At 42.4% G+C, this 16,111-nt stretch overlaps 2 protein-coding genes across 6 annotated transcripts; one reads left to right on the forward strand and one right to left on the reverse strand.

Moving 5' to 3' along the window:
• The first annotated feature begins 2,088 nt into the window (after nucleotides 1-2,088).
• On the forward strand, nucleotides 2,089-4,996 carry RPL36A (ribosomal protein L36a). The gene is made up of 5 exons (XM_007119008.3): nucleotides 2,089-2,199; nucleotides 2,615-2,720; nucleotides 2,926-2,993; nucleotides 4,495-4,617; nucleotides 4,922-4,996. The coding sequence occupies exons 1-5, from the start codon at nucleotides 2,089-2,091 to the stop codon at nucleotides 4,940-4,942; spliced, it is 429 nt and encodes a 142-aa protein (XP_007119070.1). The 3' UTR covers nucleotides 4,943-4,996.
• GLA (galactosidase alpha) lies at nucleotides 4,951-16,083 on the reverse strand. 5 transcript variants are annotated; one of them, XR_008616358.1, is made up of 8 exons: nucleotides 15,654-16,083; nucleotides 12,521-12,695; nucleotides 11,177-11,354; nucleotides 10,515-10,606; nucleotides 8,939-9,100; nucleotides 8,292-8,489; nucleotides 6,578-7,546; nucleotides 4,951-5,183 (listed from the first exon to the last, which is right to left on the reverse strand). XR_008616358.1 is itself a non-coding variant. In XM_024129520.3 (8 exons), exons 3-8 carry the CDS (start codon nucleotides 12,662-12,664, stop codon nucleotides 7,280-7,282), a joined length of 1,041 nt encoding a protein of 346 aa, XP_023985288.1. In that variant the 5' UTR covers nucleotides 12,665-12,695; nucleotides 15,305-15,373; nucleotides 15,654-15,743; the 3' UTR covers nucleotides 4,951-7,279. The 5 variants fall into 5 exon arrangements, 4 of the variants coding, with proteins under 4 accessions (XP_023985288.1, XP_028338188.1, XP_028338189.1 ...); XM_024129520.3 differs by adding an exon at nucleotides 15,305-15,373 and having other exon boundaries at nucleotides 4,951-7,546; nucleotides 15,654-15,743; XM_028482387.2 differs by adding an exon at nucleotides 15,305-15,513 and having other exon boundaries at nucleotides 4,951-7,546; nucleotides 15,654-15,736.
• Between the last annotated feature and the right edge of the window lie 28 nt (nucleotides 16,084-16,111).

The raw sequence follows: 16,111 nt of genomic DNA on the forward strand, positions 1-16,111 counted from the left end.
GCCTGCCTGAGAGTTGGTCACAGACATTCGCCTTCCCTCCCCTTTTCATCAGTCAGATGCTACTTGTTGTCACATGTCCTGTCCCTTCTCAAGGTCCTTCTGGGGGTGGAGACTGGGCGTTGATGGGGGATCTAGACAAGGGAGAGCAGGACGAGGGAAAGGGGAAAGTAAAACTAGGCAAGTCTTCACCCTCTGCCCATGTGCACTCTCCTCACAGAGTCGTCCAGGTGATGGAAGGACTGCACCCAAATAGTGCCAATATCTAGACATAGGAAAGTGAACAACCACTTACTCTGCGAGGCCAGGCCACATCTAGAGTCCTGTGTTCAATTCTGAGTTCCTCATCTTAGGGGAAATCAATAAGCAGGAGCACGTCCAAACCAGAGACCAGGATTGGTGAAGGAATCTAAACTGAAGCCATGCCACATAAAGGTGTAATAGAAAGAACTAAGGTTGATTAGACTAAGAGGGGCCATGTTCACTGTCTTCATATTTCCATGTTACTAACATCAAAAACCTCTAGAAACTCCTCAAAGCCCAGTAAGATGGCGTAACAGCCTGGAGAGAAGAAGGAAATGCTCTGAGCCTACAGGCTGGCTGTTTGGCAAAGAAACTTTTCGGAAATGTAGCAGGCAGTGGTAATGTTTTTATTATCTCATTCCCAGAGACCGTCCAACAAAATAGAGCTAATCAGAGAGTCAGTTCTGAACCTATGGGTGTTTCTGGAGGGTTATGCAAGCAGGAGACCCCAAGCTCTCATGGTTCCTTAGCCCTAATCCACTGACACCTCCTCCTGCGTCCCTGCCCAATTCTGACTCCATATTCTCCTCTACCCTGCAGATGCTCCTGCTTCCCCTGTGTGATTTGTGGTTAAGTGCAAGGCTGTGGTGTTAAACTACCTGGGATCAAATTCCAGCTCCATAAAATAACCACTGGTGTGACTTTGGGTAAGCGAATTTAAGGCCTCTCGTGCCTCAGTCTTCTCGCCTGTTAAACACTAATAAACGTACATAGCACCTGGGTTGTTAGGATTAAAAGAGGTAGTATGTAAGGTGGTTAGGAAAATGCCTGGCATATAATAACTGTTCAATAATTTTTAGCTATTATAATTACCAGGCCACACAATCATATCATATAATGGTAAAGGAACCCAAGCTCTGGAGTCAGATCACCCGTGTTTGTATCCTGACTCCACTAAATACTAGCAGCATTGGGTAAATCGTTTAACCCCCTATGGCCTCAATTTCCTCATCTGTAAAATGGGAATAATAGTATCACCTACCTCTTAGAATTACTGTGAGAATTTTATGGGACAATTCATTTAAAATGCTCAGTACCCTGCAGTCTTTCTCTGCTGGACTCTCTTGAAACCTAGCACATGCCTTCTGCCAGGTATGCAGGGAAGTGAAGAAATGCTGGATACTTTCTGTCTTTTGGCCTGGTTATTGCTATTGTTGGAGCTGAACAATTTCATCCTCACTTTTCAGAACCTAGGTCAGCCAACTTGCTCCCTCAACAAAGGGGGGCTGTTTAATGCTGAGCATTGTTCCTTTCTTACAAAGTATTTAGTCTGTAATTATACATTTATGACATTGATTATTTGATTACTGTGTCTCTCCCCTAGAACAGTGCCCAACACAGAATAGGCATTCAATAAACATCTGTTGAATGCAACAACTAGCCATGTGATAGATGAACTAGAGCACTGGCTCCCTCCAAGCCTTCAGTGAACCAGCAGTTCACTGTGAAAGATGTTGTTCCCAGTGTCCTTGAAGTGGAACGGGAATGGGACATGGAGGTGGAGGGCTCCTCCACTTGATTGACCCTAGTCCTGGCTTCCCTCGGGGATAGGCACAGGGATGCCAGATGGTCTGGTTAGAGCACTGCTTCCTTCACTTAACGGTGCTACGCAACAGTATCCACCAAAAGTGATGAATTGAGTAAAAGTTGCAAAGCTGGAGAGAGGCGGGTGGAAGTTGAAGAGAGTGGATCAGCCTCAGCCAGAGACCTTCCTTAAGCTTGCGCCCGCGACTCTGAATCGAGTCCTCTCAGCCGCCAGAGGGCGCGGCGCACAGAGCCTTAAACTCTATGGTCGTTCCCACCGACTCCCATGAGGAAGCGCGACCAGAAACCTCCTATATACTTCCGTTTCCGGCCAGGCCTCTTTCTTTCCTTGCCGGTAGCGCTCTCGCAAACATGGTAGGATCTTGGCATGGGGGCTAGGCAACATCCAGTTTAATCTTTCCTTCCCGGTTGATAGTACCTTCCCGGGATGCGTCCAGGCTCCTGCGTGGACTCGTTGTACCAAAGAAACCCAATGTTGCCGCGATCGAGCCCAAAGGGACCGGGCTTCGGGGCCAGGAACTGAAGTGATGAGGTCAAAGAGGTAGACTTAGCCAGCGGTAGAGTGAATATGTTCTCGTTTTAGTTTGGGCTCGGCGGAGGCCGCTGTATTTGAAGCACATGGGGCCGGACCACCTTCAAGTCAGCGTTGTGTGTTAGCGAGTTTGAGAGTTTAGTCCTCGTGGGATGCCTTAGCTTTAGCTGGGTCGGGTCGGGCGTTTTGTGCTGCTGGTCTGATAACACTGTGCGTTCTGAACGGTTTATTTACTAGGTGAACGTTCCTAAAACCCGCCGGACTTTCTGTAAGAAGTGTGGCAAGCACCAACCCCACAAAGTGACACAGTACAAGAAGGGCAAGGATTCTCTGTATGCCCAGGGTAAGACGGGCTTAAGTGATTTGTTTTTAATGCGGCATTTGTGTTGTTATAGAATACACGAGCCCAGTCCTCCCTCCCTTCCCCACTTGGGCATTGATATTTCTGCTGGAAAGCCCAAGATAAAACCGCTGAGAGGACTTTTCCACTTGTCTGTTGTGATTTGTTATGTTTGATAAACCCTGACAAATAACTTTCATTCTCCCAGGAAAGCGGCGGTATGACAGGAAGCAGAGTGGCTATGGTGGGCAGACTAAGCCGATTTTCCGGAAAAAGGTTTGTAGTGGGCACTGTTTTATATGCTTCCTACTTACTGTGGCAGAGACTTTCCATTTGTTTTTAGCCCACACATCTCTACAATATAGGTATGTGTTTTCATAGTTTCAGTGAAGTTATCTCAATTACCTGCAGAGACATACATCTAGTAGGCAGTGGAGCTGGAAGTGCAATCTAGGTCTCACTCCAGTCTACAATACTGCACTGCCTCATTGTTTTATATTTTTGTCCTCTTTTTGAAGAGGCAAACATCAAGGAATGTGCCTTGCCTTCCTCAGGACTGAAGTTTGAGGACACCCGTAAATCCTTTTCTTCACCCTCTTTCTTATCCGTTGCCATGTCCTAACGAATCCTTAGCTCATGCTTGCAGTAAGAATTGTTCTCTTATTTTGCTTCTCAGTTCAGAAGCCTGCAGTCAGTCTGCTACCTAACTCACGAAGTCTTAAAGCTCTTTAAAATAGCTATTTAGGTCTTCCACTGGCTTCCTGAATTCCCTGTTGGTCTCAGGCTGAATTTCTGAGTTTCTATTCTACCTCAGGTGATTTGTCTACCCCCTAAAGTATACAGTGCTTGGAGCATAGCCTTCCCACGAACATAGCATTTCTTTTGGCACTTAGGTCCTCATTCAGCCTGGTTCCAGAAAGCATTCAGGAATGATTTTAGTGTTCATTTAGGTGCAATAAATGGTTTGATCTCTAGGTGGTGATATGCCTTTTCACATTTGGGTTACTTGTTTAGTAGATAGGGACATTGTACTTAGGTTTCTGCTCTTTTGAGAACTTTTTTTTTTTTTTTGCTGTACGCGGGCCTCTCACTGTTGTGGCCTCTCGCGTTGCGGAGCACAGACTCCGGACGCACAGGCTCAGCGGCCATGGCTCAGGGGCCCAGCCGCTCCGCGGCACGCGGGATCTTCCCGGACTGGGGCACGAACCCGTGTCCCCTGCATCGGCAGGCGGACTCTCAACAACTGCGCCACCAGGGAAGATTCTAACTACAGGAGCAGGCTTTAGAAGTTGAGTATTTGTGAGGAGTTAAATAATACAGTTGAATGCACATAAAACCTAGATGTAATTGTTGGTAGTCTCCGGAGAATAGATATTAAGTAGTACTTATTAACTCTTATTTAAATGGGTTGTGAAAGTTGCGTTTATTTCTTAGTTGCATGGACTCAGTTGACCCATTTTTGGGTGTGTGGAATACTTAACTACCTAGAGCTGAAAGGCCAGGGTGGTGTGATGAATGCCTATTTGATAAGAAGCCCTCTAGGATGTTTGATATGAGTGGAGAACTTGATGTCAATTAGATATTCTGCCACCATTTTCTCTTAAATACACTGATTTTCACATTTCTGTTTTCTCCCTATAGCTGAAAACAAATTGTCACAACTCTTAAACTTTGCAGAGCTTTGCTTTAAGTAGTACTTGACCCAACAGAGTCATATTTTTGAAGAAAGATTTTCTGTAGTGATTTATGAAGGCTTTGAATTAATTTTATTTTCCAGGCTAAAACTACAAAGAAGATTGTGCTGAGGCTTGAATGTGTTGAGCCGAACTGCAGATCTAAGAGAATGCTGGCTATTAAGAGATGCAAGCATTTTGAGCTGGGAGGAGATAAGAAGAGAAAGGTAGATAATTATGGGGTGGAAGGTGCAATATTTTCTCTGGCTTTATTATGTTGAGAGAGGTGAACATTTCTGCCTACTCATTTTTGTGGCATCAAGATCAGGGCAATCCTCTCAAAATAACTAAACTAGATCCATAGCTCAAAGTATTTTGGTGTTGGTTTTGACATGAGTAGGAAGAGGAGAATGAGAAGACTGGCCTTAATAAAGGATGGTGATCCCTTTAGGAATAGACGCTGTTCTTGATGGAGTAAAGGTTCTTTGCAAAATACAAAAACTCACCTTTTTTCTTCCTGTTCTATTACAGGGCCAAGTGATCCAGTTCTGAGCTTCATATTTTGTTTTGTTATGAAGACAGTAAACATTTGAGATTGTTTACTTCCTTTAGTTTCAGTTGTTTATTTTTTTGGAAGGGAAATAAACGAGTGCCATCAATAAAATTCTCCTTGGGAAATTTATGCTTGATGGTTCTGGATACTTATTAGGGGTTGAATCTGACTGGTTGAGCTCACATCAGATGCTATGATGGTCTAATTTGCACTTTAATCACTTGAGACTTCATGGGATTCCTTTTGTTAAAAAGCAAAGGCTGTTATTGGTTATCATGGGACATAAGTAGAGACCTGAACTCAGGGCAAATAGAATGAGATCAGTAACAATTACATCCATAGTGAATATGAGGTTCACCAGGAGTGAAATTATTTCTCTCAAATAATGTTTACTACTAAAAGTCACTGAATGAGGAATTTCAACCCGGTTCTCTAGGCACAGCATACTATATTATATATGTCATTAGACTTATTTTCATGCCCCCTAAACATTTTTATATACTCCCTCACATTTTAAAGTAGATATAAATTATTTCCATCATGTTGAAATAATGGCAAAAAAATAATTGCAAACTGATAGAATTTCTAGTGAAACTCCCCAATGGAACCTATGGGGGATAACTCCATTTTTTAAAATGCCTAATAGTTGGAATCCTCTTTGTATGCTATTGTATGCTTCATTCTTGTGCTGCAAAACTCTGGATGTGAAGCAAATAAGCTACACATTTTGGTGACTGGAAGCACATCTCAATGAGAGCAGTTTTCTTCCAAGTTAGTTTCTGTGGTTGAATTGTCTGGATTTATCAATTCTATTCCAATTTTTGTTAACTGACAATGCTTAGCCCTCCAATTTTATTGAAAATAATTGGTAATCACCTGACAGGCAAAGGGATTGTTACAACATGCACTTTGTATTTTGAGTGGGCCTTTTGTGCCCTGTTAGCTTTTGTACTGTCCTGCATTCTGGATGGGTGAGATGAATAACAAACACCCTTTTTTGCTTATGTGGGAGAAGGGTGATAGTAAAAGGGGAGGTGGGGAAGGAGCAGGCCTGAAGCATTGACTGCAGGTTGGTCCTCAGGTAAACCAGTTGGAGGAAAAGCAAGGAATTAGAGTATCTGGAAATTGCCTCAGTGACTCATTCCTCCATACGCCAGTTTGAAGTTCACTGCCTCATCACGGAACCTCAAGAGATAAGGCAATTCATCTTAAAGTGGAGGGGGTCTTCTGGCCAGAGGTTCAGTATTTTAGGTCATAATGTATCAACTATTGTTGGTGAAAGTAAGCCAATTGCATTTGTTGGATCTAAACTGCAAACAACTTGGATTTGGAAACCTAGGTGGTATGTTTCTTGGTAAGATTCTTCCATAAAAATTCAGTAATGTCGTCTGTTGGGTTGCCTCTAAATTGTCCATTTATGAAGGTTATTCCTGTTGGGGTATTCTTTTGCCCTTCAACTGAGGAAGTAGTTTTTATCTTCTCTTTTGGCCAAGATAATTAGTGCCATCCAAGTATTAATACCTCAGTAGGTGGCAGTGTAAGGGTTAAAAGCCTGGGTTTAAATCCTGGCTGTAATTTACAGTGAATAAGTACCTACATCAGGGTTGTTGGGAGGATAAAAATGAGTCACTAACCTTATGCGTCTAGAATAGTGCCTGGCACATAGTTCCAATACAGGCAACAGATACTGCAGGTTTGGTTCCAATAAAGGTAGTCACCAATTCTTTGGTTTTCCAGTGCATATAAAACTATATTGTAATCTGTTAAAGTTTGCAATAGCATTATGTCTAAAAAAAACTATATACACCTTAATTTAAAAATACTTTATTGCTAGCCATCATCGAAGCCTTCAGAGAATTTTTTTTGCAGTAGTAACACTGCAATCACCATGATAAATATAATAATAATGAAAAAGTTTGAAATATTGCAGGAATTACCAAAATGTGACACACAGATGAAATGAACAAATGCTGTTGGAAAAATAGGGCCAATAGACTTGTGATACACGCAGGGTTGCCACAAACCTTCAATTTGTAAAAAAAAAAACCCAAACCAAAAAAACCCCACAGTATTTGTGAAATGCAATGATATGAGGTATGTCTGTAAATTATTATTTTACTTATTATATTATTAAGCTATTATTTCTCAGCAGTTTACATTAGGTTCAAAGGCTTTTCCCCAAAAATGTTCTCCAGATAGCTTTAGAAGTAGTAATCAAAAAGCTCAAGGGTAGAAACTTTTACTCAAGGAAATAAGAAAAGCTGAAGGTGGACAAAAGTGGGGTAGTCACTTTGGCAACAAAATAATACATTTTAAAGGAAGCTTTTTAATGCAGTCTAGCTTGCTCTTTCTAGCCTAAGCAAAACAGTGCCTGTGGGATTTATTTGAGTTTTTAAACTTGAAGTCCATTCATAAAACCCAAGCTTCCTCTTCACAGGGAGGAGCTGCGTGATCAGGCAGTCAGGATTACAGGCCAGTCCTTGACCCAGGGAAGTAACAGAGATGGTGTAAGAACGAGGTCCACCAATCTCCTGCAGGTTTACCATAGCCACAGCCCAGGCTAAGTTAGAGAGAGGGCGTTCCCACACCTCAAAGTTGTCCTCCTGAAAAGTAAGCCAAGAAAATAGGTGTGATAGCTTGGTAACTAGCAGTAAGCTGCCTTGTTAGTTGTGGCATTAAGTCTTATACTCAGAACTATCGAGCACTTCTAGGAAAAATTAGCACAAGGGAGCCTCATTACTGATTATGATATCAAGATTAAAAAATACATTCTCAAAAGATCAGTGCAGATCCTCAAATGTAACATTTAGGCGCAAGACAAACTTGGTACTTGGATATTAAACCATCTTAAAATACACACCCCGGGCTTCCCTGGTGGCGCAGTGGTTAAGAATCCGCCTGCCAATGCAGGGGACACGGGTTCGAGCCCTGGCCTGGGAAGATCCCACATGCCGTGGAGCAACTAAGCCCATGCGTCACAACTACTGAGCCTGAGCTCTAGAGCCCGCGAGCCACAACTACTGAGCCCATGTGCCACAACTATTGAAGCCCACCTGCCTAGAGCCCGTGCTCCACAAGAGAAGCCACTGCAATGAGAAGCCCACACACCGCACCGAAGAGTAACCCCTGCTTGCTGCAAATAGAGAAAGCCACGCACAGCAACAAAGAACCAAAGCAGCCAAAAATTAAAAAATAAAATAAATAAATTTATAAAGAATAAAAAAAATAAAATAAATAAAATAAAATACACACCCCAAATAAACATTTGGATGAATTGTAAACTAGAAGGCAGGAGAAGATGTTCCTGGCCAATTCCTAGTTTGTCCCATAGAACATTATTTACTGTACCTTTCTAAGCCGGTACCCCTGCTTGCCCAAGGGGTCCTGGTTGATGGCAATTACATCCTTATCCTGAAGAAGGGCTTTGGCTTCAAGGCTGATGTGTCGGAGGTCATTGGACATGAGTAATGGAGCGGCCATGATAGCCCAGAGGGCCATCTGAGTTATTTGCTGATCCCGGCTGAGGCCAAAGTTGCCAATCACCAACTGGGACAAAGAATGAAGAATTCAAGTGAGGGACTTCCCTGGTGGCGCAGTGGTTCAGACTCTACACTCCCAACGCAGGGGGCCTGGGTTCGATCCCTGGTCAGGGAACTAGATCCCACATGCATGCCACAACTAAGGAGCCAGCCTGCCACAACTAAGGAGCCTGCAAGCCGCAACTAAGGAGCCCACCTGCTGCAACTAAGACGTGGCTCAACCAAATAAATAATAAATAAATAAATAGATTTAAAAAAAAAGAATTCAAGTGAGATAAGACAAAACATTCTTAAAGTTGCCTAGACATACAGACAAGTCACCTTCCAGGGCACCCTGCTCTGAGTACTCTCACATAAAGTCTGCTCCCAGGAACTTCTCCCTTCTGATTTATCTTGAGTGTCAAGTTGGAAACAGGTCCACTGCAGGGGCTTGAACAGGAGGGCTCAGGCTCTTACCATATCTGGATCATTCCAACCTCCTGGTCCTGCAACAGGAACAATCCTCTCCTGGTTAGAAGTTGTCCAGTCCAAGATACTCCTTATACTTTGCCAAGAATCATAAACATCAGCAAAATTTCTCCAGTGATTGCAGTACTCTCGGATTTCTGTGTAATTGGGCTGTGAAAACAGAGATAACTCCTCTGTTTACTTTCTACTAATATTCTTGTGATATGAAAACAATCATGTTTAAAAAAGGCTCTTGTAGCCTCTTTAGTTTACAGATTAAAGGTCTCCATGAGGAGAGCTAAATCCTTATTATAATGGAATTTCATTGTAAGAAGTTTGCTTCAGAAGTAGGCTATATAACTTAAAATCTTACTTAAAATGGCTTTAACACTGTTCTTGCTGGAAATTTACCAAACGGTAACTAGGTACAGTAGTCCCCCCTTATCTGCGGGAGATACATTCCAAGACTTCCAGTGGTTGCCTGAAACTGCAGATAGTACCAAACTGTATATATACTACGTTTTTTCCTATACAGGTACTAATGGGTGGGTAGCGTACACAGCATGCATATGCTGGACAAAAGGATGATTCATGTCCCAGGCGGGATGGAGTGGGATGGTGCGAGATTTTTATCACGCTACTCAGAATGGTGTGCAATTTAAAACTTATGAATTGTGTATTTATGGAATTTTCCATTTACTATTTTCAGATTGCAGTTGACCGTGGGTAACTGAAACTGCAGAAAGCAAAACCATGGATGGGGGGACTACTGTACTGGGATTATGGAAGATTTTAATTTTTTTCACACTTCACTATATTTTCAAACTTTTCCAAAATGAACATGTATTACTTTTATAATCAGAAATAAATACAATGATCTCCTAATATAATATTGTAAATCAACTATACTTCAATAAAAATAACTAAAATTATTTTAATAAGTAAAACCTGCAAATTACACAGGACTCAGCAAGCATATGATAAGGCAATTTGTATCCAATTTGTTGAAGGAATGAATAAAAGTTTGTAGATAGGCAGGTGGAATATCTGAGGTTTAAGATGTTGAGAAAGAGGTGAGAGAATTTTGCAGAGATTAGGAGACAACAGGGATTCATTCCATAAATAATTATCCAACACTTACCATATGGTAGGGATACAGTGATAAAGTCAGACAAGGTCCCTGCCCTCCTGGAGCTTACATTCTAATGGAGGAGACAGACAATAGGCAAATCAACAAATAATTCCATATAGTGCTAAGCCCTTAGAAGGAAACTGAATAGGTTAATATGATAAGTAGGCTGATTCAGGATATAGTTTGTAGATAGTACTAAGAGGATTGCTGGTGGATAGGTTGGGAACCGTGAGACAAAAGGAAGAATCAAAGATGACTGGCTTCCCAATTGATGGTAGCTTAGTCTCCAATTATAGCAGTGGGGATGGTGAGAAGTGGGTGGATCCTGGGAGAGATAGTAGGATGAGAGTGTTAAGTAAGGTTGGACTTTGACAGGGACCTTTGTCTCCTTTGTTCTTGAGTTCTGAAAATCTGTCAGCAAGGCTCTATTGGATTCTGTGCTCACTAGCTCACCTTAAAAATGGGCCACATATAAAGGGGCCACTCACAGGAGTACACAATGCTTCTGCCAGTCCTGTTCAGGGCCAAGGACATGTGCTTATAACCTGTATGAGAAAACAATGTGTAAAATAAGGGAGAGAAGGGAATTTCCAGCTGGGGTTGTATATTTTTAAAATAGGCTGCCTGGAAGGGCCATGTTTATATTTTAAACCAGCAGCAGAGACAGGTGACTGCTCTGTGCTTACACCGTGTAGTACTGCACAGACTGCTGGGATTGTTCCAAGGAGACAGTGTGGGATGGTGCATATATTGAGGAGAGGCAGGAATGAAGATGCTCCTCTCTCTCTGTGACTGTTTGACATTCTGGATGCTTTTCCAAGTGATGGATGGAGAGTTACAATTACTATTTGTAATTAACTCAGAGCCCTCTTGAATTAAAAGTGCACGGTATTAGCTGTGGTTAGGCACACGTGGATTTTACATGCGTGAATGAACAAATGCATGGACAAACTGCAAGAAGAGAAGAGGCAGGAGCTCTGGCACATTGAGAATAATTATTTCCAGTATTGTGACTGGGTATTTCCAACGTCAGGATTTGTTCTTTGGATGCTCAGCTACCTTGGCCTCAAAGTTCTGCCCTTTGCTCATGGCTAAATCTTTTGAATGAAACATACCATCTGCCAAATGGTTTATACTGTCACAGTAACAACCGTCAAATTTTAGCAGATCTACTCCCCAGTCAGCAAAGGTCTTGGCATCAATGTCATAGTATCCAAAACTCCCAGGGAAGCCTGCACAGGTTTTATTTCCAACATCTGCATAAATCCCTAGCTTCAGTCCTTTGCTATGGACCTGAAATGAGAGAAAAGAGTCACCTCAGTAGAAGGGCAATCATGAAGTAGAGAGAACCACTCCAGGCTGGGGGCAGAGACCAGTACAGTTCACCAGGTACTGGGGGGCTTTTCCCCCATCCCCAAACCCCCAAAATTATCCAGATGAGTTTGTTGGAAGATAAAGAGCAAAGTCTCCAATTCGGCTGAGTTCAAACTATACATGTAACTATAGCACAGAACTGAAGGGAAAGTTGTCAGTTGCTCTAATCTTCCTCTGATGGGATCTTTATTTAAAATAAATACATTTATTTATTTATTTATTTTTGGCTGTGTTGGTTGCTGTGCCTGGGCTTTCTCTAGTTGTGGCGAGCAGAGGCTACTCTTTGTTGCGGCTCTGATGGGATCTTAATATTTACCTTTTCAGGTCAATGATAGATTTATCTGGACAAAGACTCTCTCCTTGACCAAACCTTAGGCCCCTCTGAAACCTCTTCTCATGTAGGCCTCTACCTTGGTCTTCCGTGTCCAGTTTTAGCAAGAATCCTGCAAAGTCATCTCCCCACCTTTTGATATCTGATCAAATTCCTTATGCCCCACCCTTGATGTCTAAGTCCTCAGCCTGCCTTTAGCAAGAATTCCCCTCCTCCTGATGTCTCATCTTAGTAATTTTCCATCCACTGACCCCCACAATCTGCTCGTTAGCTATAAAACCCCACTCCTCTTTGGTGTATTTGGGACTGGGCTTGGCTCTTCCCCCCATTGCACTAGTACTGAATTGTACTCAGTATCTCTCTTCACTGCCTTTAACTAGTGTCCAGCTCTATTACTCTTTAACAATCTCCAGAATATATCCCTTCTATCTTCTAAAACTCTAGTTTATAGTACAACTGTGATAGCTGCTCAAAGCTTATATGGAAATACATGCACACATGTCAAGAACCAAGTTCCTTTTTCCTCCTAGAGAATTCACCAGTTTCCGCAAAAGGAGAACTCCTTCAAGATGGGCCTCAAGAACTATTGCAAAACATAGATCTGCTGATGGGATGGAAATTCCACCTGATAAGCCTTAGAATTCATTGTTTGGATAACAGCAGCTATTTTACTTTCTAAGTGTTTCTGAGCAAGCTTAGGTACAGAAGTGCTTATAGTCTCCTGAATGAAAAAGAGAATTATCTATAAACTCACATAATTAGCGAGGCGGCGGATCCCACCAGGAAAGCGTTTAGGGTCTGCCTGAAGTCTGCCTTCTGAATCTCTTTCAGGAGCCATCCAACAGTCATCAATGCAGAGGTACTCATAGCCTACATCCTTCCAGCCATCTGAGGCCATTATCTCAGCTATCTGCAGAAAGAGCTTCTCACTGAAAGAGAAATTCCAAGAATCATTACAATTCATTAAACAAATGCTTGGGTACTCCTATTTGTTAAGCATCTTGGGGTTTTGCAATTTACTTTTCAACCCAGTAATAATTTTGTAGTAATCACAACCAATGCAAGGTAAAATGGTCTAGGCCCTTTTTCTTCTCACTCCTTTCCCCTGTACCCTAAGAATGCCAAACAATTAAAAGAGGAATGAGCAATACATGAAATTGAAAAGGCTATTAGAATTAAGAAGACAGTTCACTAAAGTAAAACTACAAAGTTAACATAATCAACAGCTTCTTTAGATATCAGCAATGACCTATTCGGAGAAAAAGACACCATTCACAAGAAAAACCAAAAAAGCAACAGATAAAACCTAAAATACCTAGAGGTAATTTTAAAATTATGTGCAGGGCTCATCTGAATAAAACTATGATGTTCCCAAATTATTTGAATAAATGGAGAGACATTCTTTTGCTCTTGAATAGGAAAACTCAATACTAAAAAAAAGGTAATTCTCCCTATACACTTCTAGACATTTAATAAAACCCTGGACAAATCCCCAAAGGACTTTTTAAGGAACTTTGCAACATGACTCAAAAAGTTCACCTCGGGCTTCCCTGGTGGCGCAGTGGTTGAGAATCCGCCTGCCGATGCAGGGGACACGGGTTCGTGCCCCGGTCCGGGAAGATCCCATATGCCGCGGAGCGGCTAGGCCCGTGAGCCATGGCTGCTGAGCCTGCGCGTCTGGAGCCTGTGCTCCACAACGGGAGAGGCCACAACAGTGAGAGGCCCGCATACCGCAAAAAAAAAAAAAAAGTTCACCTCAAAGATTAAACAGGTCAACAGTCTACAAAAGATAAATGAAGCTAGTGTAGTACCATTAGCATTAGAATACGCAGGTCAATGGAATCAAAGAGAAAGTTCAGAAAGAGATCCTTCCAGACATTTGATACCATGAAATTTAGTATATATTAAATGTAGTATTGCTTACAGGAGAATAACGTCCAGATGGATTAAAGATTTAAATACTTTAAAAACACATAAAAATACTAGTACAAAATATACATGGCTATGTTATCTTCAGGTAGGAAAGAACTTTCTCTGCATGATGCCGGAGCCAGAAATAATAAAGGAAAAACCTGATGTTTGATACATAAATATCAAAACCAAAATACAGCAAGAACCACTGTATTGGGAATTCCCTGGTGGTCCAGCGGTTAGGATTCCGTGCTTTCACTGCTGAGAGCCCAGGTTCGATCCCTGGTCAGGGAACTAAGATCCCACAAGCCATGCAGCGTGGCTTAAAAAAAAAAAAAGAACCACTGTATTCACAACATATGACAGACCAAAAACAAAGAAAAACCAAAATGTAAACAAACAAAAAGAACCCCAAACATACCAGATGGAAAATAGGGAACTAACAAAGTGCAGAAAAGAAACCATGCAAAGAGCCAATTTAACTTTTAAAGCTCTTATTCTGTGCCAGGCACTCACTCTTTAATTTAGAAAGGGTAATTAGTTTGCCCAAGATCACCTGGCTAAGTAATAATAAGCTAGAATTTGAACCCAGGCAGGTAGATTTCAGAGTCTTGTGGTTAACTGCTCACAACATAAACGTGATCTCATTTTTATTGAAAATCACTTTAAAAGAAATCTGTTTTTATTTACATAGAAAAAAATTGAAAGGTCGTATATTAACATTTTAGCCATGATTATTTCTGGGTGGTGGAATGAGGGGAATCTTTATTTTTATTATACTCTTCTTTACCATCTACAATTTTTGCCATGATCATGCATTAATTTTACAATCAGATACAAAAATAAGACAATCACCACTTAGGAAAAAAGGAAGAGACAAAAAAAGAAATATGTGATGGCCATAATTTACCCCAGGGTCACGGTGGATGGATTTAGTCTGAAACTTAGCAAGCCAATTAATTCTGTCATGTTTGACTAACATCCTGACTTCATCTGTAAAGACATTCATAGGAATAACGTATGGCCACTGGGATGTTACCATGACCGTTGCTTACAGAGGGGCCTTTGCACCAAGGTGTCTTTATTATGTTTTAAACAATATCTATCAGTGATTCTTAACCGTTTCTAGGTCACGGATCCCTTTGAGAATGTGAACAAAGCTCAAGATCCTCTCTTCAGAAAAACATACATACTCATATTTGCAGATTTGCATTAATTTTCCCATGGATTCCAGGTTAAGAACATTTCTTCTATATGCCTAATTGAGAAGTCTGGTACTGCATTGTACTTTGTCCTTTAAATGGGTTATCTAATTGAAAGCCAACCTGTGTGAGATAAGAACTATTTTACCTATCCTGAGTCGTTCCCTGAGATGAGTTGTTTTCCCAATTTACAGACGAGGGACGTGTGGGTCAGAAAGGTTCAATACCTGTCTTATCCACCTTCCACAGATAAACATCCTCCACTTCAACCTTCCAAGCACACGCCATACCCAAGGGCTACGGGGTGGGGAGATCTCAGAGACTCCGTGGTCACTCTAAATTCCCTCCAGTTACAGCCAAGGAACCCGTGACCACAAAAGGAGAGGAAACAGCACGCGTCTTAGTCCTCTGTCTCTCCTACTCACCACAGCTGTCCTCACTGCTAGTACCCGGCAGAGACAGAGCAGCAGCTCTCAATAAGGGTCTGAACGGAACTGGATGGCAAATGGAGAAAGTCCTTAGTTGGATGATCAAGCAGAGAGAGGCGGAGAAGCAGAGGTCGCTGGCCGGACTCCCACGCCAAGAGGGGTCACATGGAAAGAATTTAGGACTAGTCCCCATCCAGGGCAGTCTGCTGGGGATAAAAAAGCAGCAGCAACAGGGGAGCTCTCCCTCGGGCTCAAATTTTCTCGCTGAGACCCTCCACCCCTCCAAACACAGCCAGACAAATACACTGAAAGGCGAAGGGAAGAGGGTACCCAATATCGCTGATACCTGATACAGGAATCCGGCTCTTCTTGGCAGTTCACGTTGCACATGAAGCGCTCCCAGTGCAGCCAGCCCATGGTAGGGGTCATCGCCAAGCCGTTGTCGAGGGCCCGGGCCCCAGGGAGCCCCCAGAGAAACAGGGCCAGGAAGCAAAAGGCCAGCACGCAGCCCAGCCGCCGAACTCTGCTCACCAGCATCATCGTCGCTGTCATCATGCAGCACAGATTATCACGAGTCACCTGGGCTTTTAAATTTAACCTTAAGAGATAAAAAGGCAGAGGCGGCCCGGGGAACCCGCTTTCGTCCTCATCACCAATCACCGGTGAGTTATTAAGCCCTGACCCGATTGTTTCTCCGGCAACTGGGACGGTTATCCCCAGAGGCGGACCAATGACCAGTCATAGAAGACGCGCCGCCACCAACCACTCTCTCTCTTTCTGGATATCGACCCGCCCTATTTTCGT

The sequence above is a fragment of the Physeter macrocephalus genome, chromosome 21 (genome assembly GCF_002837175.3).
Source record: "Physeter macrocephalus isolate SW-GA chromosome 21, ASM283717v5, whole genome shotgun sequence".
In the NCBI taxonomy this organism is placed as follows: Eukaryota; Metazoa; Chordata; class Mammalia; order Artiodactyla; family Physeteridae; genus Physeter; species Physeter macrocephalus.